Source organism: Podarcis erhardii (assembly GCF_964252035.2).
Source record: "Podarcis erhardii genome assembly, chromosome: 7".
NCBI classification, from domain to species: domain Eukaryota; kingdom Metazoa; phylum Chordata; class Lepidosauria; order Squamata; family Lacertidae; genus Podarcis; species Podarcis erhardii.
The window spans coordinates 6,701,067-6,725,832 of NC_138511.1; the positions used below are offsets into that span (position 1 = coordinate 6,701,067).

General features: G+C 43.0%; 1 protein-coding gene and 1 long non-coding RNA gene across 4 annotated transcripts; one reads left to right on the forward strand and one right to left on the reverse strand.

The window, feature by feature from the left end:
- Window positions 1-6,159: 6,159 nt before the first annotated feature.
- On the reverse strand, window positions 6,160-18,199 carry MXD1 (MAX dimerization protein 1). 3 transcript variants are annotated; one of them, XM_081868560.1, is made up of 7 exons: window positions 18,059-18,199; window positions 16,444-16,543; window positions 13,399-13,428; window positions 9,003-9,077; window positions 7,988-8,102; window positions 7,380-7,539; window positions 6,160-7,264 (listed from the first exon to the last, which is right to left on the reverse strand). In XM_081868560.1, exons 1-7 carry the CDS (start codon window positions 18,135-18,137, stop codon window positions 7,074-7,076), a joined length of 750 nt encoding a protein of 249 aa, XP_081724686.1. In that variant the 5' UTR covers window positions 18,138-18,199; the 3' UTR covers window positions 6,160-7,073. The 3 variants fall into 3 exon arrangements, with proteins under 3 accessions (XP_081724686.1, XP_081724685.1, XP_081724684.1); XM_081868559.1 differs by lacking the exon at window positions 9,003-9,077 and having other exon boundaries at window positions 6,160-7,261; XM_081868558.1 differs by lacking the exon at window positions 9,003-9,077.
- On the forward strand, window positions 13,435-15,965 carry LOC309345525. Its single transcript, XR_014158287.1, has 2 exons — window positions 13,435-14,162; window positions 14,612-15,965. It is a non-coding gene; the product is annotated as an uncharacterized lncRNA (long non-coding RNA).
- Window positions 18,200-24,766: the final 6,567 nt, after the last annotated feature.

Consider the following 24,766-nt stretch of genomic DNA (forward strand, 5'->3'; position numbering starts at 1 on the left):
ATACAGGAATCCAAGGAAGAGGGAGTATTTGCTGCAAAAAAATTGATTAGTATACTTCAGTCTTCAGTCCACTGCCCAGCAAACCCCGCTGAACCCTGTGAGGCTTACTTCTGAGTAAACATGCATAGGATTGCAATTAAGAGGTTTGAATGTTATGAACAAATTCAAATTTTTATTTGGAAGTTATTGAAAATATTTGACTGATGGTGTAGCCAGTTTGCTACTAATTTTATGAAACGTGCACTCCCCAAACCCAGGAAAATTTTAGCAGAAAATTATACCAATGGAAAATTTCCCACGTCCATAGTTAAAGTCAAGGTTTGCCCAGGCAGCAAATACATCACCAAAGCACAGACTTGTTCCTTTGGAACTTTGCTGCTTCCAGTCTTGATTATTGAAGAGGTTATTGATTATTATAGAACTAAATACAAAATATAGAAGAAGGCAACCAATATGATCAGGGGAGTGGAGCACCTTGTAAGGAAATATTACTTTGGAAGTGTTTAAGTTCATAAAACGAAAAGGGGAGCCAAAGGGGGATCATTATAGAAGTTCATAATAAAACAATACATGGTGTGAAGAAAATCCAGCCACAAACCTTTCTCTGCCTCTCAAGAACCCTAGAACTGTGAGCCATCAAATGAAGCTGATTGGCAGGAGATTCAGGATTGAAGAGTATAATTTCATATGACACAAGGCTAACATATGGAATTCATTGCTGAGATATGACGACTGCCACTAGGCTTAGCTGGCTTTAAAGACAAGTTGGACAAGTCCATGAAACATAAGGCCATCAATAGCTTCAAGACAGGATGGCTGCATATTCCACTTCCAGTTGCTGGGAAATGAGTGCCAGAGGGGGATGTTGCCTTTATGTTCTGTTTGTGGGTTTTCCAGAGGCAAAGAGGGTGCTGGACTAGATTTGTTCTGATATTCCTATGTTGCCTGATGTGCATGCAACTGCTTAGGAGTTGGGACTGTGCAACAAAGCAGAAAAATGAGAGCATTTCCAGGTAAAACAAGAAGAGTAAACTTACTTGTTTCTTTAGCAGGTTCCAGACTCCCTTCCAGCAACATCCGTTTGTGAGATCCAGAATCACATGTGGCTCTCTTCTCTGCTTTCTTTGCATAAACCCATTCTCTAAAGCAGCACCTGCCCCTATTTTATTCTCACAACCATCTTGCAAGACAGATTGTTCCAAGTAAGTTTCATGCCCCAAGACTCTCCTTGGTTGGCAACTAGCTTGGCCAACAACTGTTTGAGAATGGAGGCGGCACTATTTAGCCCAAAGGAGCCTGCTAGGAAGATCCAGTGCGGTAGCTAGTGGTACCTCGGATTAAGAAGTTAATTCGTTCTGGAGGTCCGTTCTTAACCTGAGGTACTTTAGCTAATGGGGCCTCGCACTGCTGCACCACAATTTCTGTTCTTAACCCGAGGTACTATTTCTGGGTTAAGGTAAAGGGACCCCTGACCATTAGGTCCAGTCGTGGCCGACTCTGGGGTTGCAGTGCTCATCTTGCTTTATTGGCCGAGGAAGCCCGCGTAGTCATGTGGCCAGCATGACTTAAGCCGCTTCTGGCAAACCAGAGCAGCGCATGGAAACACCATTTACCTTCCCGCCGGAGCGGTACCTATTTATCTACTTGCACTTTGATGTGCTTTCAAACTGCTAGGTTGGCAGGAGCAGGGACCAAGCAACGGGAGCTCACCCCGTTGCGGGGATTCGAACCGCCGATCTTCTGATCGGCAAGTCCTAGGCTCTGTGGTTTAACCCACAGTGCCACCTGTGTCCCCATTTCTGGGTTAGCAGAATCTGTAACCTGAAGCGTCTGTAACCTGAGGTTACCACTGTACTTTGTTCCTCCCACTTCCTTTGTCCTTGAGCTGACAGTTCACCAGATTTGGACCAAGACCACAGCTCCTATTCTAGTCCCCAGTGCTGTGGAAGAGTCAGACATCAACCAGCAGGATTCAGACAAGTGGAGGAAATTATGCTTCCATACTATATTTTCCGCCCCCTCTTCCCTTGCATGGCTCAGAGTAATTGATATGGTACTGTCAGTGGCCAAACATTAGTCAGGTCCACATTTGCTTAGTTTCATCAATGCCATAGCATCAGCTCAAGTTCCCAGAATCTCAATGGGTCCTTAGTAGCGATGCTGCTGCTGGAAGCTAGGGCAAAAAAATTGCTAGAAGTAGTTTTCAGACAGCTGTATGTTCCCTACAGACTGTGAAAAAAGATTTACTAGCTAGTTTCAAAATGATCTGAATGTCTTTATAAATGAATAAGAGCTGCCTTTCAAGAAACACCCACACTGGAGCACTCTTTAATAATGAAATAATTTATTTTCTAACAGTTGAACAATACAGAAGTATACATATACACAGCAAGGTCTTCTAAAACATGTAATTTCTAAAAATGCATGTGCTAACTGTAATAAAAAGCACCATTATATGGTCTTGACACAGGATTTTTATGACATGGTATTTACATTAGGAACTGAACATCTGGAAACTGAATTCCTATTTTCTCCCTATCTGCTGCTCCCCTGTTTAGGCTGCATTTTTATTTGGAAGACTCCAAAACTAATGTCGAGTTCAAAAGCGCAAGTGTTGTTAAGAGCACCTATTTGAGGAAAGATCAATCAAAAGAACAGCACAAAAATAAAGCCGAACTCCTCCAGATAGGCCAAATCTTTGGACACTTCAGAAGGGAACAGGTATGTTTCAGTAAGCATATTTAAGCCATCAAGCAGATGGCAGCCAAACAAGCTGACTTTAAGAGTTGTTCAACCAGACCACAATATTCAAAACAAACAGGTTTGCTATAGTCAATCTTTGTACAGAGACGCAGAGCAGGGAAAGAGATTTTGTTTGCTCAGTAGTGTGTGGGGTTTTTTTTCCTCCAAACTAAGAGTGTCACTGATTCACATAGATGTTCAAAGAGCTTCAGGTGGTCATAATGTACAAAAACCAAACACTTGCCCTAACAGAAAGAATTAATAATAATAATAATAAACCCTCTTCAAATCAAAGCAGTAAGCAGCAAAGGGAGTAAGCAACACAGTATTTGTAATCAGGGGAGCAAACATAAACTAGGTATAGAAAGCAGAATTTGTCTCAATACAGTTAAGTGTCAAAACCTGAAATTTGTTACCAAGAGGGCAAAAGGAGGACTCAGAGTCCTAATATATTGCTAGAGCTTACACCAGATGCCCAGTTCACACTAATTAGGCAGAGAGCACTTTAAAAAAAAACGAACCTTCCCCATCATTCATCCCATCCTCCCAAAGAACACAGGGCTTCCTTCTAGTGGATTTGTAAGCGCTCCTGAAGAGAGAGAGCAACAAGACAAAAGAATGAGGGAGGGGGATAAGGGCGGGAGAGAAGTGCCATATTCTGAGAACAAAGTGCTAAAATGGCAGTTGGCAGAACTCAGCCTGCTAATGCCCAGAGCTCTGGAATCTTGCAAGAGGGTGGGAAAGTTTGTGGCACCTCACTGGACATCTCAAATAAGTGCTCAGCTTGAATCAAAAACAGGTATTCACACCAACCCTGGAAAAAAGTTCACAAGATGTGACTATCAGCACCTTGAAAGCTCTGCTTTATAAAAAACACAATACCATAATAAAAGTTCTGGGTGTTCAACACTCAGGAGAAAAGTTCATCAGGTACAGACAATACTTTTTAGGCTACTTCAGACTGTCACCCTGACATCCACATTTACTTCTGATCAGAAAGAGCAAAAACTTTGAATTTCCATTTCCAATCAAGTGCGCCCCACATTCGCTTCTGCGCAGGCCGTTACTGAGTGCAACAGCGTTTAGTGCGACCTTTTTAACACATGCGGCATCCAGCTGTAAACACAGGCACAGAAACAACCCCAGTTCCCCTTTAGTAATCTTCAAAATTAATGTATCTGCAGCTTATCGAGTCATAATGCTGGTGGATCAGTGAATTCGAGAGAAAGTCTGGCTAGACCATAATGTCACACTTCTATGGCCCAGCTTATACATCACCCAAGTGACATGGTTGCCACTCGCTACCCCTGTGGTTGTTCCCACACCACCTTGGCAGTGTATGAAACCTCTGCTCATGAAGTTGAGTCAGGATAGATTAGTGCAGTTATGCACCACACCAGTGCTGCCTACCTGCAAGCACAGTACAAACCTCCCTCACCCTGTTGGCAGGAATTTCTAATGATGGGGGCCATGTATGCAACTGGGCCTATTTATCCATCCTTGAAGTGGGCACAACTATCTGAGGGATGGGCTGGGTGAATAGCAAAGAGCACCACAAAGTTTGCAGCTGCTAAGGCCAGTCCTAGCCAAGAGATTTAAAGGTGTCCCTGGAGCCCACAGGACAATTTCTTTTAGATGCCCAGATGCTTCTGAAACCCCACTCACCTCCTTAGGTTAGGTTTTTTTTTTTAACATTAGTGCATCATTTGCAAAGTTCAATTTTTCCGTACCATCCAAATTTTGAAAGGACCACATCCAAACAGTGCAAAGATTAATTACCGGTTCACAATAGGGACAAAAAAACCAAAACCCCAACCCCCCAAAACAAGAATCCCACAGTATTTTACTAAAAATACAACAGGCACAATCCACCAGGAATTTCTCCGGCTCAAAGTACACCAAAACAAAAGTGGCCACATACAACCATGGCTAAACTGCTACTTCCATGTGTGTATATATTTTTGTTGCTTGGGGAAGGAGGGAGAGAAAGAAGGGGTACTATCTAGGAGAAGTTAGAAGTGGATTGTGCCCAGCTATAATTAACTCATATAAAGGCACAACAATTAAAACACATTAGGCCGAATCCTTAAGACTCGTTACGTCTAAAGAAAAGTACACAAATTTGTAATTCAAATTTACCCCATCAAAATGCCCCCAAAGTCTGAAGTTACTTTGAACCTTAAAGTGGCAACATGGAGTTGAATTTGTGAGGCAGTTTTATGCAACTCATTAACAAATATAGAAGCTCAAAGGTCTCAGGCAAGAAACATGTCAGAACAAAGGACCTCAAAGTGCAGCTACTCAACTTCTTTTAGTTTACAGGTTGGGAGCTAGCTCTCTGAAGGGTTTTCTGCTTCGATTCAAAGCCAGCTTATAAATGCAAGAAGGCCTCCAACAAATAGGAGTTCAGTGCAAGTCTGCTGGACAACTTAAAATTCCAGCCTTTTTTTTTTTTTTTTTAAAGATAGCACACTCAAAAGAAATAGCTTTGGAGATCTTTAGCAATCCACTAGCCCCACTTCCCATCTTGATTTTTTTTCCAAAGATAGCTTTAAGCTTCTTGAAGAAATCAAATGTAATTTTCATGTTGTTTAGAACTTGTGTCCTAGTGGATTTTGGCAGCTCAGGTCATGCAAGCAAGCATGAATTACATTTTGAAGCTAGATAAGCTACATAGCCCTTTTAGAGTGAAGTGACATGAAGTTGCTTAACTGGCTCTCAGGTATCCTCTAAGTGCTCGGGGACAGCAAGCTGTATACAAATAAATATTAAAAGTCCCTGGGAGTTAATGTTCAAAGCAAAGAGAATGGGACTAAGGAAATCTCTCTCAGTGGACCATGAAATACAAAGTTTCCTAAACATCTATAAAAGCATAAAATCATAAGAATGTTATTACATTAAGTTTATATAAAAATGAATAAATACTATTCATAGACCACGTTATGTACATTTGTGTGTGCTCTAGTTAGTGGTTAGAATGCTGTTGGATGTGGGACACCAGAGACAGGGTGAGAAGCGGACAGAAAAGATAATAAAAGTCAAACCTAAAATCCACATGCAAGTCACTTTTCTGAGGGCTACCAAATAATTTAAACAGGCGAAGGAGTGCTAGAATGCCAAGATGGCACCACAGAATTACTGTAATGCAGTCTCCTCAGTCATTAACTCAAAGCTAGCACAGCTAACTTTGTCACTCAGTTATTGCTGAATTTTTTTAAGTAAACAGATTGGACTAGAACCAAGTATACAAATGAGGCATAATTCTTTTGTGCTAAAGGGATCGAGATCAGCTTTGTTCATCTCTCGGAGGTAGAAAGAATTGTCCCAGAGACAAGAAGGACTTAGCTAGAACTGCTGCTAGGAATAAAAGGTAAATGCAAAGACTATCAATGCAAAGACATCATCATAAGACACCTATCAATGCAAAGACATCATCATAAAGATTGCACTGGAGTAGTTTAAAGTACCATTTGGTCTTTTGACACCAAAGATAATTGAGATGTCTTTAAGTAAAGGCATCCTACCAAGGTAATGAGCTAATAGTGAAAGAACCCCACCCCATCAAGAGCCTACTGCACAATCCTATTCCTCCTATATTTCTGCCAAAGTTAGTTTTAGTCTGCCAGTTGCCTGTCTCAATCCTCGCCCTCTGGGACTACTGATGAGAAGGTGGCTCAGTGCTTATAATCCAAATGGAGCTTTGATTCAGTACTGGCAGGAGTGTCTCAGAGATTACTACATTACAACTACAATGACTTGGGACACTTCAGAGTAACTTCTGAACAGTGGCTGGGACATTTCACTGCACAATTCCCTCACAGAAACTTGCAATGCTTCATAAGTATGCTCTGCCAATTACCAGCTCCGAATGACAGAAACCACGAGTTCTTCCTATAGAGGTCATGTTTGAGGAATAGTGGCTAGTCTGGCTGTTTCGGACACCTTATATTATGCTCTCCCCTCCTCCCACCCCTATAGTGAAAAAGTTAATCTTGAACATTAAGCAACAGCAGCACAGGCAAAAAGTGTAAGTTGCTATTACTGCAACAATATTATTGGGTGCTTAGAAATTTGGTAGGAATGTTCAGTCTCATAGAGATGAGTTTACTGACAGAAAAGGGAAGCTAGTGGATGCCATCAGATGTGTGCTCCAGAGAGTAGCTTGTAACCCACAACCCTATGCACTGTTTTCAGACTTAGGCAAAGCAGATTTTGGTAATGTTGGTGGCACAAGAAGTTTACGTGCAAGAGAATTGTGGGACGGTCCAACATACTACCTAGTAAGATCCAACAAGGAAACAGCAATGGATGGAAAGAAAGCTACTGCCTCCTTATAGGCTGAGACAAGCCTTGAGATTGTTCTGCAGCTTTATTCTCTTAATGCCGGCACTCGAATAGCCCTCATCACTGCAGACACTCTGCAAGCTTCCCCTTTCGTCCAAATCACTTGGGCTGCTGCTGCTGCTCCAGTCTAGGTCCCCTGTTAGGTAGTCTGTGCTTTCCACATCCACATCGATTTCTTCTGCAAAAGAAATGCAATGTTACTTGGGTAACTCAGACAGCATTCACTTCCTAACAATGCAATTCCTATTTGGTCATGGAAGCAGGGACCCAACTCAAACACCACCAGTACACACCTCTGTCTGAATCGGATCGATCAGAAGAAACAGTAGATCCTATACTGTCCATTCTTATTCGCTCAATACCCAGTTTCTCCAGCTGCCTTTTCAGGTGCCGCTGTTCTCGTTGCAACTGATCTATTTGGTGTACTGCTTTTCTGTCATAGTCTTCAAGTTTCTGTAGAACAAAAACAGGTGTAATATGATTCTTGTGCATTATGTGCAAAAGTTAAAAGCCATTATATCAATTTATTATTATTTGCATATGAAAGTATGTCTAATGGCACTTCCCAAGCAATTTTAAGGCCTTGTATAAAATCATGTGGACCCTTCATCAGTGATGCGCAGGCATTGTCTTTGGCACCTACTCATCATGATTTACCTTCAAGTGCCTGCCAAGACTTAATGTCTGTATGTATTCTTCCAATGTGGTACAATGTTGACTCAAAGGTTATGATGTTTTGTCCTTTCTCGTACCATGATGAAGCAGCCCTCTTCATTTGCGAGGAAACAATGTTCTTTAGGAATATGGCGTTATTTACTCCCTATCTCAGTTCCATGATATATTTGACAAACATAATGAGCTTTTTTACATGGAGCTCTAGAGCCCATCCACATCAACTCACCTTGATGTGCAATTTAGCTTTTGTAAGTAAACTTAGCGTGGTATGCCTACTGGATTCCGGTCCAAGAGGCACCAGCCCTTTGAGCTTCTCCAGACACAGTCGAAGATGAGCACGTCTGTTAACAAAGATACACACAGGTTGTTGTGAGTGTAAGATCAACGATCTGGAAACATTCCTCATGGGTACTTCTCTATTATATAACTAAGGAACTAGGATAAGTAATCGTGAAGCTTAGAAAAGAGATGAAAAGCATATTCATCACTGTCTCAGGCCATTCTGAATTAGCTCTTTTGAAAGTTGGCTATGCCTGATTCAATACCCATTCTGAATGTCTAAAACAGGCCATAGTGCCAGGCCATAGTGGGCAAGCCAAGCTCTCCTGTCCTATGTCCAATGTGGGGCAGTGATATTGAGGCTGGGTCAAAAAGGGGTTTACAGGTAGCTTTGAAGCTCAACCATCAGCTGATTGTCAGGGCTTCAAAGTGCGGCACAAGACTCCTTTCAAGCTCCAATCAGCTGCACTAGGGAGTTAAGATTCAGTTTCCTACCTGTAGTTTAAATGTACTTTGATGTAACATATGCCATGAAGCTAGTCAATCTCAAAATAAAATACACCACAAAGTCATAAAGTGCTGCAATTATAATTACACAACGCAAGATACCCACACATTTTAATTAAAACTAATTCCAGTTTTACCTTACCCAGTAATGCAGCAAAGTTAGTTTCAGAGATAACTAACCACCACTGATAAGTTGATCACCAGCATTTTAACTAGCTGTTGGAGACCTTGAGCTTTTCCATGTAATACTCTGTTTAGCTTTAGAATTTTTCAACTAAAGGCAAAAGCCTTTAAACTGAATGGTTTTAGTAAGCCTATTCATTAACTGTTGTCATTTTTTTGCAGATACCCCCACACAACATTCAAGCCTACTGGACTACTGGCATGTCTAACCAAGTATACTATCTATTCTGACCATAAGCAGTTCACAAAGGTCCCTTTCCTGGTCCTACAACCTTTTAAATTCCCAGCTTTTGTGTGTACCCTTTTCTGCTACTCTTCCTTCCTTGCCTCTTCCCTTCAGCTCAGTCCTTCTCCATTCCTTAACCACATGGGACGAAAGAGAAAACAGATTTTTAAAACAAATTCACTCTAGCCTTCTATTCGGCTCAGGACTGATGACAAAATAAACAGTATGTGTATGAGGCAAGGGTGGGGAAGCTTTTTAGACTGGTGGGCCAGATTCCTCTATTTCCACACCACCATGCACCAACCTTGACAGGTGAGCAGATGCAGGTAGGTTGTTGCATCCATATGGTTGTCAGGCACTTGGGAACTGCAGCATAGAGGCCTTTGCCAGCTTCCCAGGCACTGAGCATACAGCTGGCAAAGCTGCTTTCTGCAAAAATTGGCTGCACAGTTGAGTTCTGCACAGGGAACTCTGCTGCACAGCTGATCCAGCAAGCTTGAACTTCAACCCTGTTTTATGTTTTCCCTGATTTAGGCAGGGATCAGCTGCACAATAGGGTTCTCTATGGAGGAACTTGGTTGTGCTGCTAACCCGTCACATATGACATCAGGTGTGCAGCAGATGGGCGTGGTTTGGGGGAAAACAGCTTAACAGGTCAAAATGGAATCCATGCTGGACCAAATTCAGCCAATGGGCTGAAGGCTCCCTACTGATGTTTAAAATACTAGCTTGTGAAGAAAATAGTTCATGAAAGGAAATAAGGTTGGAAGAAACTCCCAGAGCACATTTCTCTGGAGGAAGTATATAGTTATGGTCCCTTTTTTTTTACACTGGTATTAAAAAGGAATTCCTGTCAGGCTGTACAAATGAAGCCCTTTGCAGAGGTGGGTGAAAAGAACAGAGAGCCTGCCTAAGGTAAGGGGAGAGTTACATGGAACAGCCTTTTGGTGAAAGCCAGGAGCTGGGAAAACACAGGCCTGAAAGTTTTTGCTCAGGGAGATGGTGTTCTTTATGCTTACAAAATTATTGGGATTAGTCTTTTCTTTTCAAACAAAAAAAGTGCTGGGAGTTAGGACTGTGGGGACAATAGAACCTCCTCCTTCAAGTCAAACTGCCACATACTTAGGGGCATTTTTAATACAACAATAAAAATAAAGAAAACAAATATTCCCACAGGCTAGTAAAAATAATTGGTGGCTTACAAGCTGATCTGCCATTTGAAGAGCCCAGGCTGCAGCAATTACAATTTGCCCTCAATTAGTCCTATGCAATCCTAAGTAAAGATACATATTTACTAAGTATGCAAAAGTACTCTTAACACCAGCATGGAACAGTATATATTTAATAAGCAAGAACTATGTTGTGAACCAGAATTTCATTGACACAACAAGGAAAGTTTCAGAAGTTCTTCAAATACAGTCTAGGTCAGGAGTAGCCAATGTGATGCCTTCCAGATGTAATTGCAATGACATAAAATCAATAAAGCAACAATAAAGTATTGCATTTTCAAAAAGAGCACTGATAAAATTTCCTTTCCCCCCTATCCAGATGGATAACCATAACATTTTATTTGGCTGCCAGAATTTTAACTGTTTAAGCCAGATGAGTCATAGTGCTTCCATTTTCAAAGCACTACACTGACTTCCTAGTTGTTTCCAATTCAAGGAATTCCCTTTAAAGCTCTAAGTGCCTTCAGACCCAAATGCCTATAGGACAATGCCTTGAGATCCTTGGCAGAGGGCCTTCTTCCTTAGTGAAAGCGTATTATGTATGCACTAAGGACAGGGTAGTTTCTGTGCTGGTACCACACTCATCTCCTCAGGGAGATATGACCGGTGTTGGCGTTACTATTTTTGGCATTACTATCTTTTCAGCACCAGTTTAACATATATTTGCTCAGGAGTTTGAAAGGCTTGTTATCCCAGTCTTCTTTTACTTTTTACAGTTCTCTTTGCCTCTCAATCTTTAAATCACTTGACAAATGTTTTATTATATTTGTATTATTATGTTCACTGTATGTTCCCTGGAATCCCTTGAAAGGCAACCTACAGCTATTGTTAAAAAAAACCAGACAGTAAACACTATTTACTTGGTTATGTTGCAAGCAGTCTTCACAAATGCAACCTTGCTATTTGTAGACATGCTGTAAACACATTTAAAATTTAAACACTTATTTTTCATTTATTCCATGGAAGAAAATAAAACACGTGCTTAACTTTTGTTATTGAATTTAAGTGTACAAAGTGCTTAACCATGACTAAATCATGCCCACATCATTTTAAATTGTAGTTCCTAAGATATCTTATTGGATCGTGAGATTTACAGGCTGAGCTGGCGGAATTTCTCTGCTTCACTTTCTGTAATTTCCTTGGTAAATATTATGAGAGGCAATTTACTAAGCACTGCTGAATGAGTTTTCTATAGAAAATGATTTACAACACACCTAATTTGGAACACAGACAAATGTTTACATGTTGTAGGCTACATTTACTAAAAAGGCCCAAACTGCTCTACAGTAAATGGCCTGAAAGACAACAGGGAATTTTTCCTAAAACATTTTCTTCCTGGAAATCCAGTTCATGCTAACAATGATCAAAAGCTGAACATTTAAAACATAATGTATTGTTTCAATTCTATAATTTAAAAGATTGAAGATGTGCAGCCATTTAAATTCACTTTAGGTGCAAAGTGTTGTAGCATGTTTAATCCCTTGTTGAAAGCGCCTGTGTAAAAACACAGAATGATTTCTTGTCTGTGTAAAAAAATAATTTCATTCTTAAATGAAGTAGAAAAATGTCAAAAATGAAGCCCATGGTGCATTTTAGAGAAATAGTAATAAGTAGTTTCCTATTTTCTAAGTTTCATTACCTTCTTTTCATAACCATTAACTCATCATTTGCCATATCCCAAATTAAGCTCCAGTTCTTACAAAAGATATGCAGCTAATTCCTAAAATGTTTCAGGCAGGAGAGGTTGTACCAAGATCCTTTTCTATATAACATAGGAATTACAGTGGTGCCTCGCAAGATGAAATGAATCCGTTCCGCGATTCTCTTCGTCTAGCGGTTTTTTCATCTTGCAAAGCAAGCCTATTGACAGCTTAGCGCTATTAGCGGTCTAGTGGCTTTTAGCGATCAGCTGCTAAGCGGCTTAGCAGCTTAAGAAAGGGGGGGGGAGCGGAAAAAACCCAGCGGGAACTCGCAAGATTTTTCCGTCTTGCGAAGCAACCCCATAGAGAAATTCGTTTAGCGAAGCGCCTCCAAAACGGAAAACCCTTTCGTCTAGCGGGTTTTCCGTCTTGCGAGGCGTTCGTCTTGCGGGGCACCACTGTAGTCTAACATTCCAGCCTCACATGGTAAGTCTACCACACCAATAAAACCATCTCAATTAAGCCACAACACTGTGACTAAGGTACACGTAGTAAGTGCCTCCAAAGAGTACTCTAGATGTCCTATTTGTGCCAACCCAGTTAGAGCAGCAATCACATGTATGGATGCCAAGTTGGCCTTAAACTTAGTCCAATATGATCCTTTGAACAGGTTATTGACTTTATAAATCAGTATTTCCCACATTCATTTATTGAGATCTGTATGCAAGAAAAGTGGGAACAGGCAACCACAAACTAGTCCCTGCGGTGAAAGCCTTTTGAAGTACTGTGTGCCAGCTGGGGAATACAGACTGCAGACCCCCACTAGCACATGTGGTTGGAATGAAATCACACAGTTCCTAAGCAAACATCACTGGAGCAATAGCCCCTTGCTGAAGACCACGGAGGAGTAAAGCTGCTGAGAAGTTTTCCCTTCAGCAATATTTTTTTCTGAGACTTTGTCATTCGGAGACCCATCACTACCAACGTAGTTATTTTCATAACAGACCCAATATCCTAAAGGCACTCAGACATAGAAAGGCTGAAGGACAGTTTTCAGAATCATTTCAATGTGGTTTGAGAATTCTGATTATAGTGGGGTGATTTAATGCATATGGCAAACAGAATGGCCCAAAGACAGTGCACGTGAGATTTTGCATTAAAGCCCTTCCACTCAGCAGCTCTTGCCACATGCACAATTCTGTATACAGTCGTACCTCCTTTTGCGTCTGGGATCCGTTCCAGAGCCCTGGATACTCGACAAAGCGCGGCTCTGCGCATGCACGAAGCACGATTTAGTGCTTCTGAACGTGTGTGAGCGGCAAACCCAGAAGTAACCTGTTTCAGTACTTCTGGGTTTGCCAGGAACGTTTGACGAAATGGACCCTAAACGGGGCAGACTCAAAACAAGGTATGACTGTACTTCAAGCCACCACCCAGAAAAAAACAGCTTCCCCAAACTGGATTTTTAAGCTAAAAACACTGCTTTGATTCACCTCATCAAATTACTATAAAATGTAAGATGTGACTACTGCTGTGATTAACAAAAATTTATAATGTCTATTTGAAGACTCACCTGTTCTTTTCCATTTCATTGTGTGTTGATCTAAATAGAGAAAGAGGGGATTAATGTAACCATTTACACTTGTCAACCATGGAGTAAACATACCTTTGCAGGTTTCAAACCACTGTCAACAAGATACAACTCTGTTTGTAACTGAATCCCAGGTCAGTAGGGATCTCAAACCAGGGACCATAGTTGCATTATGAATAAGATACAATCATGCCTGCCCGTTCCATGGATCTCACCATAAGGCGTGGCAAAATAATCTACTGAATGAATCACAACCACTTATTTTGCAAGACCCACAGTCTTTCTGAATCCAACTATACCCCAGAATACAGATTAAGAAAGAAATTTCCTGGACTATTTTAAAAGTCTTTCCTCCTCCTGTCCTGGGGTGGGGAACCGTTGCTTTTAAGAGCGAGAAAAAAACTTTCCAGGAGAACTCGATAACATTTGATTACAACTAAAAAAAAAAATGCACATATTTAACCCATCCAAGTTACATGACTGCTCCTCTTAAAGCTTTTGAAGAACTTGTGAATGATTTTGGATAACTTACCCAACATAATCATCACCATAATTTCATTTAAATAAGTATGTGAGAAGAGAACATACTATATACACTCTGCACATGATGTACTCATGAAGACAAAACTGCTAATGCGCAACAAAAACATATTGCACAAACCTATGTATGTGGCCATCAGGTGACACCCCCATGTGCCAAATCCTGGGGAAGACTGTTGTGTTTACTCGCATGAGAGGCTAGAAAAGTATTTCTTAAGTAGAAACCTTTGTTTTTAGTATGTTCTTTTTATTATTCTAAACATTACATTGCAATTAAATAAAGGAAGAATAGAAATTAAAAAACAACAACACATGCAACAACAAATTAGAAGGGACAGCTGAATGAGATTCCAGAAGATTCCTAGCTCAGGTTAGGTTAGAGCGTGGTCAACTTGGTTAGAGCATGTGCTGATAATGCCAAGGCTGCAGGTTCAATTCCCATATGGAATAGCTGCATATTCCTGCATTGCAGGGGGTTGGACTAAATGATCCTCAGGGTTCCTTCCAACTCTACAACTCTAAATCTTCCATTATCTGATGCAACTGATGATCTAGCACCTAAATCGAATGTTATGCACACTTTCAAAGTAAAGTTCCACTACACACTCATCTTTAAAGCAGGAAAATGGGCTTACATGAAAATCATTGGAGGAAGAACCTATAAACTGAACTGATTAGCTTGCCAGAGACTCCTGAACTATATTTGAACATATATTTTACTTGTCTCAACATAATTTTATACAAACTATACACTTCCCTGGAGAACTATATCTAATGTAAGGTTCGCATTAAAAGGTAAACTAATAAAGCTGGGGCAAGGGGGAAGAAGAGTTAACACTGAAACTTCATCTTCCACTTTCCATACCATTCCCAAATGGCAGAACATCATGTACTTATCTCAAGACCACTAACCACTGGCACAGCAGGGTAATTTAAGGATAAACCTTTAACTGGGTACTTCCTGATTCTAAGGCATGCAATGACATAAAGGCAGCCTGAATCTCCAGATATGTAAACAGAAAACTAAAACAAATGTTAGCAAGCCAATAGTTAAATCAACTGGGCCTTATAAAAGATTATCATACTTCAATAAGACCTTCTGAAATGAGGGTTGCCATATTTTAAGAGCAAAAAAGAGGACACATTTGCCAACTTCTACTTTTATCACTATGACAACTCTCATTTTACATACCCATGAAAAGGACATATGCCAGTCCTAAACTGCCCAGTTCATCAATGTCCAAGGAACTTAAATCTGCCATTATCTAGCAGAATTGTAATAGAGTAATATGTTTTTGTTCCAACAGACTTTGGCTTTCTACACCAAGATGTTATAATACTGACGCTGTTATAATACTGACACTCACTGTTAAGATTATCTTATCTGCTATCATTAACTGTTTTGCTTTTCTATATTTTATATGGTTATTTTGACATGCTGCAAGTCACCCTGATTGCTGTTTTAGGGATAAAGGATGGGACATAAATATGCCTAATAAACACATCTTGTATTATATAGCAGTCTTGAATACTTACTACAAATACCCCATAGGCAGATAGTCATTTTGTGCACAAAATTAAGGAACTGATGCAAAAACCTCGATCCATATGATTGCATTTAATGCAAGAGAAGCAGCATATTTATGCAGAAGTAAACCCCATTTCAACAACAGCATTTACTCTTTAATAATTGTGCTCAGGATTATAACAAGTGTGGGGAATCTCTGGTCTCCTAAACTACAGCTGCCATCATTCCTGGCTATTGACCATACTTTCTAGGCCTGATGGAAGTTGGGAGTTCTGAAACATTTGGAGGACCAAAAGTGCCTCACCCCTGGATTACAGCTGTTAATATGTTTTCAAATTTCACTGGCTTCAAATAAGCACTCTTCCAAATCCATTCTAAATTTCTTAGAAAACTTGGCTTCCAGAAATCTAAACTGGCACTGAAATGTGTGTGGCATTTCCTGCAAATTTAAATTGAGTATTTAGACTGATTAAGTGCCTTTTTTTCTAAAACGTGTCTCAAAATCCTTAGAATGAAGCACACCCAACTCAAGATGAAGGATGTTTTAAATTTGAATTTAATTTAAATTTTTGACAAATACTTCTTCAGATATTCCAACTGCAGCATTACAGTACAGTATATTGGTTCAGAGGCCAGTGTAACCATTGACAGGAAACAAAAGTGAAACTGCCATGCCCTTTTGATCACAAACATGAAAACTTTTAGACAATACAATCTACATCTTGACTTAAACTGTAATCCTAACCCTGTCTACTCAGAAGGAAATCCTAATTAACTCTATGGGGCTTACTCCCAGGCAAGTGGGGTTAGGACTACAGCTTAACCTTTTAATTAAGGCTAATATCCTTGTAATTAGCACATGCCCAATGTACTCATCATGCCTCTGCTGTAGTTGCTTTGGAAGTGACTGAGTTATGTGCATGGCTCACCCTGCAAGACAAAGGCAGAACACTCCTTACCTGCTACTACTACTATTTTTCTTAGATTTGTTTCTTCGTTTTAAGGCATCTCTATCCTTGCTGCTGTAGGGTAACATGGAAGCATAGCCATGCTCAGCTTCTGTGGGGGAAACAATTATTCATCCCATTATTAACTCATAGCAAAACAAAACAACTCATTTAAGTTCACTGGCAGATATAACTAAATACTTCATCTCCTGACATTCAGTGCATGTTCTCCTTCAAATTAATCCCATCCACAGGATTTCACATGCCATGAAAGCTGAATTCAAAACACCCCTCACTCACAAATTCATTAGATGGCTAGCCTCAGTCAAGTCTGTATTCTCTTTGTCTCAGCATTCTTAAGTGCAATATGTTAACATCTTATCTTACAAGCCTGGTATAAAGAATACACAAATAGTGTACAGGAAGTACTGGTACTTTGAATGCTTGAAATGCACCAATTATTATGATGCTGAATCAATGATGTCTCAGTTGTGGGTGACAAGAGATTATGAACACTGCGATACTCTCTCCCCCCCCCCTTTCCCAGAGAAGATGTTAACAGAGTTTTGTAAAAGCTATTTGGAATTTACAAATGGGTAATGCCTTCAGACTCAGGCAAGGGCACAGCAGCTTTCCATCTCGACAGTTTCAGCCCTTGACCTCGATCGTCATGGCCGCTCCATTTCCTTCTACAGTTCAGGCCCCCGTTAGGGTTAAAAGCGGAGCGAGTGGGTGAGGAATAGCAGGGCGCACCCCAACAACAGGGCCCGCTCCCCCCCCCAAACTGAATTGATTTGTGTGTGCCGGCTTCAGCCGCTTTATTTATTATTTATCTGTCGCCATGGATGTTCTTGTTCAATACCTTCGAGAGGCTTTGTCACACATTAAATGGGGCAACATACAAGGGGGGCGCGATTTATCCACACCATCGGGAGCGTGGTAGATTTCTATAGCCCCACAACCTACCTGCCCCCCCACCCCCGCCACGCTAAGTGGGAAGAGGAGGCGGCGGCGGCTGGGAGGGAAGGAGGGAGGAGCGAGCAAGAGAAAAGGCAAAGCTGGATCAGAAGGGAGGCCGGGGCTCCCCTCCCTAGTGAACAGGCTCAGAAGAAAGGAAATCTGCGGAGGAGGAGGAAGAAGAAGCAGCAGCAGCCAGGCCATTCGCCCCCCGCCCGCCCGCCCGCCTTTCGGGCTTATTTTTAGCCCCCTCCTCCTCGCGCGGCGGTTCCCATTTTCGCTTTAAAGGCCCGAGTTGTTTACTCTTTTCCTCGGGGGGGGGGGGATGGGAAGAAGGGAAGGCGGAGATCGTGCCGAAGGAGGGAGGGAGGGAGGGAGGGAGGGAGAAGCGGAGAAAAACACACGGACTAATAACAACGCGGCAGGAAGGAAGGGGGGGGGGAGATCGGCGTCGCCCCTCCCCCTTCTTCTCCAGCCTCCGCTCCTGAGGGGAGCGAGGGCAACAAAAAAACAACGGCGGCGGCCTCGCTGTCCCCGGGGCGGCCGGGTGCTCTCCCTCAGCGCGGCCCGAGCCCCCCGCCGCCGCCGCCGCCAGACGGGAGAGCGAGCGAGCGAGCGGGGAAGGCGACAGGCCCCGAGAGAAGCCGGGCCGGCCGGCCGGCAAGCCTACCTCGCTCCCTCCGCTCCAGGAACTCGGCCGCCTCCAGCAGCATCTGGATGTTTTCGCACACTTGGGCGGCCGCCGCCATTTTGCCGGCTGCTTGGTCCTGCCGCCGCCGACACCGCCACAGAGTCAGCCGCAGCAGCCAGGACGCTCCTCTTCTTCCTCTTCTTCCGCCGCCGCCGCCTCCGTCCAGCGCCCGGAGCCCGACTGTGTGTGTTTACCCCACCTCGCAGCCTGACAGACTCGCCGCAACCAACCCCTCCCTCCGCAGCCCAACCCGCTGCCCCTGGAGCGCGGCGCCCATTGGGCGCCCGTGGCCCGGCTCCGCCCCTGCCGCTGCCCGATTGGCCCTCAGCTAGGCAAGAGTGGAAAGGATGAAAATAAGCGGCCAGCCACGCCCTGCTCGCTCGGCATTGGCCGCCTCTGCTCCTGAGCCCGCCTTTATCTAGGCCGAGGTTCCCCGCCTCTGGTTGGCTCGCCGAGCCGAAAAGGCCGCCTCTAATTCAGATCTAGTGTCTAATTGGACAAGCCTTAGAGGCACGTCCCATTCGACGGTGCTATAGCAGCGCCTTTCCTTTGCACGGGCGCCCCATTGGTCAGGGCTACCAAAATGACGTTTTACGCTAACTCCCGTAGGGCCAATCCAGGCTGCTCTGCCTTCTAACCCCGTTCGAGCCTTCCTTTTTGATTGGTCAGTGCTGCCCACGGCCCCCTCCCCTTCGCTTATTGTGTTGACTTCTAGCGTTCCGCCCCGCCCACTAGCCACGCGTCTTTGCCATTATGTATTTCTTGTCCAATCAGTTTGGGGAAGGAGGTGGAGGGGACTCTTAGGAGGCCCAGGCCTAGTTAGCTCTGCTGGCTAGAGCAGAGGAAGGCCTAAAGCCCAGGCTTGGTGCAAGGAGGCAGGCGCAACACTGCGAGGAGAAGAAGGCGGCATTTGTATTTGTGTAGGTGATGTATGGAAGTGAGAGTTGGACCATCAAGAAGGCTGATCGCCGAAGAATGGATGCTTTTGAATTCTGGTGCTGGAGGAGAGACTCTTGAGAGTCCCATGGACTGCAAGAAGATCAAACTGATCCATTCTTCAGGAAATCAGCCCTGAGTGCTCACTGGAAGGACAGATCCTGAAGCTGTGGATCCAATACCTCATGAGAAGAGAAGACTCCCTGGAAAAGACCCTGATGTTGGGAAAGATGGAGGGGACAAGGAGAAGGGGACAACAGAGGACGAGATGGTGGGACAGTGTTCTCAAAGCTACCAGCATGAGTTTGACCAAACTGCGGGAGGCAGTGGAAGACAGGAATGCCTGGCGTGCTCTGGTCCATGGGGTCACAAAGAGTCAGACACAACTAAACAACAACAACAACAACGTGATCAAAACAAGGCAGTCTCGGCCCCTGCAGGCTTACAGTCTTTTTATTTTGATTGAGAGAGAGACGGAAAACGCAGGAGGAAAACAAAAACTCAGTCACTATTTTCTGAACAGTGGTCCCTATACTGACAAGCTGGCACAGTTCAGGGAGCACCAGGAGGAGGTGCCTGATGGAGCAGAGCCTCCTGCAAAGCTGATGGAATGAGCCTTTTGCTCCCTACCTCTCCCACTGGGACAGCCTGATGGAATTGCTGCCACCAGGTGACAGTTGAGGGGGGAGAAGGCCTGGTGGAGCTCCCCCTTCCACCACATACCCCTTTGCCTCGTAAAAAGAAAATGCAGCCACCTTGAGCTATAGGGAAACGCACCCGAGACATCAGTTATATTAGGGCATTCTACTTTTGCTGGATCAGGTTGGCACCCCATCTAGCCCAGCATCCTGTATTAATATATATATCACCACCATCTATATCCTCACCTTCTCTCCAAACACTCAAAGCAGCTTACAGATAGAATAGAAAAAGCTAAAAACATAGAAAATAAACCATTTAAAAGTATTTAAACACTGAGAAGTAATATATATATACCAAAATATCTATTAAAAGTATAGACAACAATAGTAACACTCAAAACCAAAAAATACCCAGTCCTGTACTTACAGTGGCCAACTGGGTGCCTGTGGCAAACCATGTATGTGAAATTAAGATTGTTTTTAAACCTGACATACTCACTTTATTATTATTATTACTACCATCATCATCGTCATATATCTTTCCTTTCACCAAGACTGGGACTCAAGGTGGCTTACAAAAATTAAAACAAATATAAAATACAAAAGCTAAAGACATATAAAAGCTAATAGTTAAAATTAAACTCCAGCAGAATAAAAACAATATAAAAAAATAATCCATTTCAAATAAAAGCAGCAATGCACTATCAAAAGCCCTTTTCTTAAAGAACAGTCAGGCCACAGAGGCCTGCTGAAATAAAACAGTCTTCTACCGGTGGAAGTTCCAAAGTCTGGCAGCAGACCTCCATATCCCCACCCTGCTTGTGAGGGTGGTGGGATCAAGAGAATGGCCTCCTCTGAAGGTCTCAGAGCCCAGCAAGTTTGTATGGAAGACAGGCATTCATACAGGGAACAACTGTTTTGTGCATGTTCAAAGCACATGGAACAGTGGATGCAAATACCACCCTCAGATCAGGAAGAGGGTGCAATGGGCGCATAACAGGGCAGGTTTATGCACGCTCCACTAATGCGCGCAATAACCTGGAAAGCAACCTCAGCACAAATCAAGGGTTGCCTGCATAAGCGTTTGCCATTTTACTGCCCATTCACTCAGTTTTGAGGTCCTTTTGGAGCTCTTCACAATCTTTTGTTTTAATCGCTCTGAACATTTTGGTGTCATCAGCAAACTTGGCCACCACAATTCTCACCTCTAGATCCTTCATGAACAAGTTAAAAAGCACAGGTCCCAAAAATGATCCATGGAGGATGTAAGATGAAGTGGCAGCCTCTACGAAAAAAACAGTTATAACCTCAAAACTACCTGGGGGGTACAACACTTCAGCCTTCCAGGAAATACTGTAAGTGACCTTAAGGTAACCCAAAAGACAGCAAAGGAACCTCCATCAAAGACCACATGAAACTGCTGGAACGGGTAAGGAGTTCAGTATTATCACTTGGACTGAATTCAGGCAAAGCATTTTCTTAAACTTAACTACAAGCAACATGTGCAACTGTGCATGCACACATTGTTTTTGGACCCAGAAAGGGCATAACGGGGGTGGGGGGGGATGGGCTTATGCACACAATGACCCAGAATGCAGCCCCCACGCAAATCAGGGGTTGCCTGTACATGTCTTGGCTTACTGATGCCAGGGTGCCCGTGTCACGACCAACAACCATTATGTGAATAAGAACTTACCTTTTCCCTCAACCCCACTGCTTACAACTCCCATCACATCACCTTATGTAGCCTGTAACACAGTGTACTGCATGCATCTGAAGAAGTGGACCATAGTGCACAAAAACCTATACCTTAGTAAATGTATCTCAAGGGTCTCTGGTGTTTTCTCTGTAAGGTAGGAGGGATGGGGGAACCTCTCTTAGGCACATCACGCAGCCTCATTCCCTTCCTGGGCCTACATGCCAGAGGCAAAAGTTAGAGGAGCAAAAAATGTACAGTGCACATTAGTACAACAGCCAGTATCCTCTGTACAGGCAAACAAGCAAGATTGGGCTTGAAGGATACATTCCTTTCAGAGTCCAACGCAGGGCTGGCGAGGGACAGGGCATGAGGAGCAGATAGAGAATCTGCATTTCACCACTCTGCCCTATGATCTGAGGTTCCCCATAGCTACCCTAAGAAGCAAACCTTTGAGGACAGTCTCTAAGAGGGCCAGAGAATCTCTGTATGTAGGAGACAAAAAGTAAGGAACGTAATACACTGCTAAGAAAACTATGGACTACATTTGAGCTTGTTTACCTGCATCAAGTATGACAACTGCATAATCCAAAGGTTGCCAGAATCTAGTTACTAAACACAGAATTCAAAAACTGGTCACCGATGCCTCATGGGTCATTACAGAGGGAGTGCCAACTTGGCCCCGCAACCGTGAGTGCCCAGGGCTGTGGATGCCATGCAGCATGCATGGCCCTGGCACTGAAATTTGTGGGTGCCTGGCCCCTTCATAGGGAATTTTGTGGGTGCCCCAGGGAGTTGGCACCTATGCAGAGTCATGTCCCTGCTTTGTTTTTGAAATTGAAAGCAGTAGATGTAGCTTATTAACAATTAATTCTGCCTGTTTGTTTTTCTTTAAAATGTCTGTCCTACTCACGTTTTTACTTGCTCACTCTAGAAGCAGTCTCTAACATTTATTAACAGGTGCCAAATCGGATGTTACTCTAATCCTAGCCAAGCATTTTAGACAAATCAGAGTGTCTTGCAGGGTCCCCCTTTGCTTTAAACACTTTGTTTGCAATGACAAATGTGTTAGGTGGGATGGATGGGGTTGTAGGTGGCTGAGAGAATACACTTCGAAGGAGACACAACACAACACAACACCACATCTCCCACAGCATGATCATATGGGTGCTTACTTCAGAAGTCGTTCCCATTGTACCAGGGGGTTTACATGAACATAAGCATCAGATTTTAGTTCCAGTGCTACAAATGTTGACCTCATTTTGATATTAGATTCTTGCTGGAGGCTTGTCATTATTTACTTTGGATTGATGCAGAAACCTTTATTTATATGACCTCACCAATTGGGAAGTGGGAGAAGATTTGAGATACCCAGCTGAAACAGAAGCAACGCAAAGCAGCCTTTATAATATCTACCAATTACTCAAGTAGTTTTAAATCAAACTGCAGTCCTGAGCTGCCTCATAATTAAATTTCATTTCCAGAGAAAGGTGTGTGTGTGTGTACGTGTACGCACACATTTTGACTCCCTGCACTGTTTGTTTTGTCTTCATATTATTCTATCAGATAATCTTACGCAAGCTACACCCACTTGGACTGTGTGTTAGCAACATCCTGTTCACTTTAGAACTCTGTATGTACTTGTGTGTGGGAGGAATAAATCCCATTGCCATTCTAGGTCAAAGGAAGTTGAGCATGAGATTTTAATTTGGGCTGCACCTATCAAATTAGTTGTGCAGCAGCAAAGCTGCTGGAACCATTTATGCAGCCCAATCCCTAATCTCAGTGTTAAATAATTCAGTGGGTCCTATACCAAATTAAGTATGCAAACGTTTGCAGCCTTAAAGTGTACATTCTAGCTATCAGTATGGAGTGTCCTATGTCCTGGTAGTACCCTCTATGGTCAAGACCATCCCAAGATGGGAAACCGCCCCCCCACGGGGCAGTTCCTTCCACTTACGTGTTGCACAATTCATTAGGAACGCACAACTCCTGTTCATTTTGTCACACAGTGAGTGATTTATGTCAGCTATGCGTGCTGCCCGTGTCCCATTAAACCAAGTCATCTTGTTTCATTTTGCTTGACAGTCAGAGAATTATAAAATGGTAGAGTTGGAAGGAACTGCAAGGATCACCCAGACTAACCCCCTGCGATGCAGGAATCTTTTGCTCAATGTGGTGCTCAAACCCACAACCCTGAGATTGCGAGTCTCATGCTGGACCGACTGAGCTACTCTGGCTCCAAGTAGGCATGACAGCATCTCATCAGCAACATCAACTTCTGGTGATGATGTACACATTGAGAGTACTCCAAAACAGAAGGAGCAGGTACCACAAGAGGGGCAAACAAGTACTCTGTGCTTCATGTGAAGTGTACTCCGATGCCACTGGAGACAAGGGAAAGCATCCAACACAACTAGCAAGTTACTGTGGATGTTAGCTTCTACTCTGAGCTGCTTTTAAGGGATGGCATCATGGAGGCTGGGGTCAATGACTATTTGCTATGCCAGCTAATGGAACCTCCATGCCAACGAGACTCCGAGAAAGGGGCAGCCAGAACTATCGTGTTCTGCATGTGGTCTTCTCCCAGACATATAAGCAGAAACTGGGTGCTGGACTAGACAGACATTTGGTTGGACCCAGCAGGGCAACTGTTATGGCTTGATATTCATGATCAGTGCCTCCAACCACCACCCAAATACCAGCAATTGTTATCTTGATACTACGTCTCAGAGTTATGATGAAGGTTGTGTGTATTTCACACAGGGCAATAAACAAACCTACCCCAAGATTCTGTACTAAAGAAATGGCACTGATTAGTATGTAAAATTCTGCACATTTACTGCAGAAGAGACACTAAATGTCCATTTTTCCCATAAAACTATTGGAAGAAGTTAGGATACCACACAAGCTAATGGGAAAAGTCCATTGGAGCTGTGTTGCCATGTTCATATGTTGGTTAGAGGCACCCAAGAAAAGCGGCAAGGCCCACTGTTGGCCAGAAGCAAGACAATGAAGGGGGAGAACCGGGGGGTGGGGTGGGGTTTGAAATTTAGACTTTCTCTAAATGAGAGGTAGCAGAGATGGTGGTAGTTGAACACTTGTCCCGAGAAGAGCCCCCGACCCACCAAAGTATTTATCGGGGTTCAAATCCCTACTGAGCCATGAAACTCACTAGGTGACCTTGGACCAGTCACATACTCTCAGCCTAACCTACCTCACAGTGTTGTTGTGAGGATAAAAAGAAGACGAGGGAGAACCTTGTATAGCATCTTGAGCTTCTTGGAGAAAAGGTGGGGTAGAAATAATGAAATAAACTTATCTCAAGAACCTCATTAAGACAAAAGAAAATCGTTTTTCATCCTAGCTTTTAAGAAGGGGCTTCCTATTTGAAGTGCTCTCAAGAAGAAAACA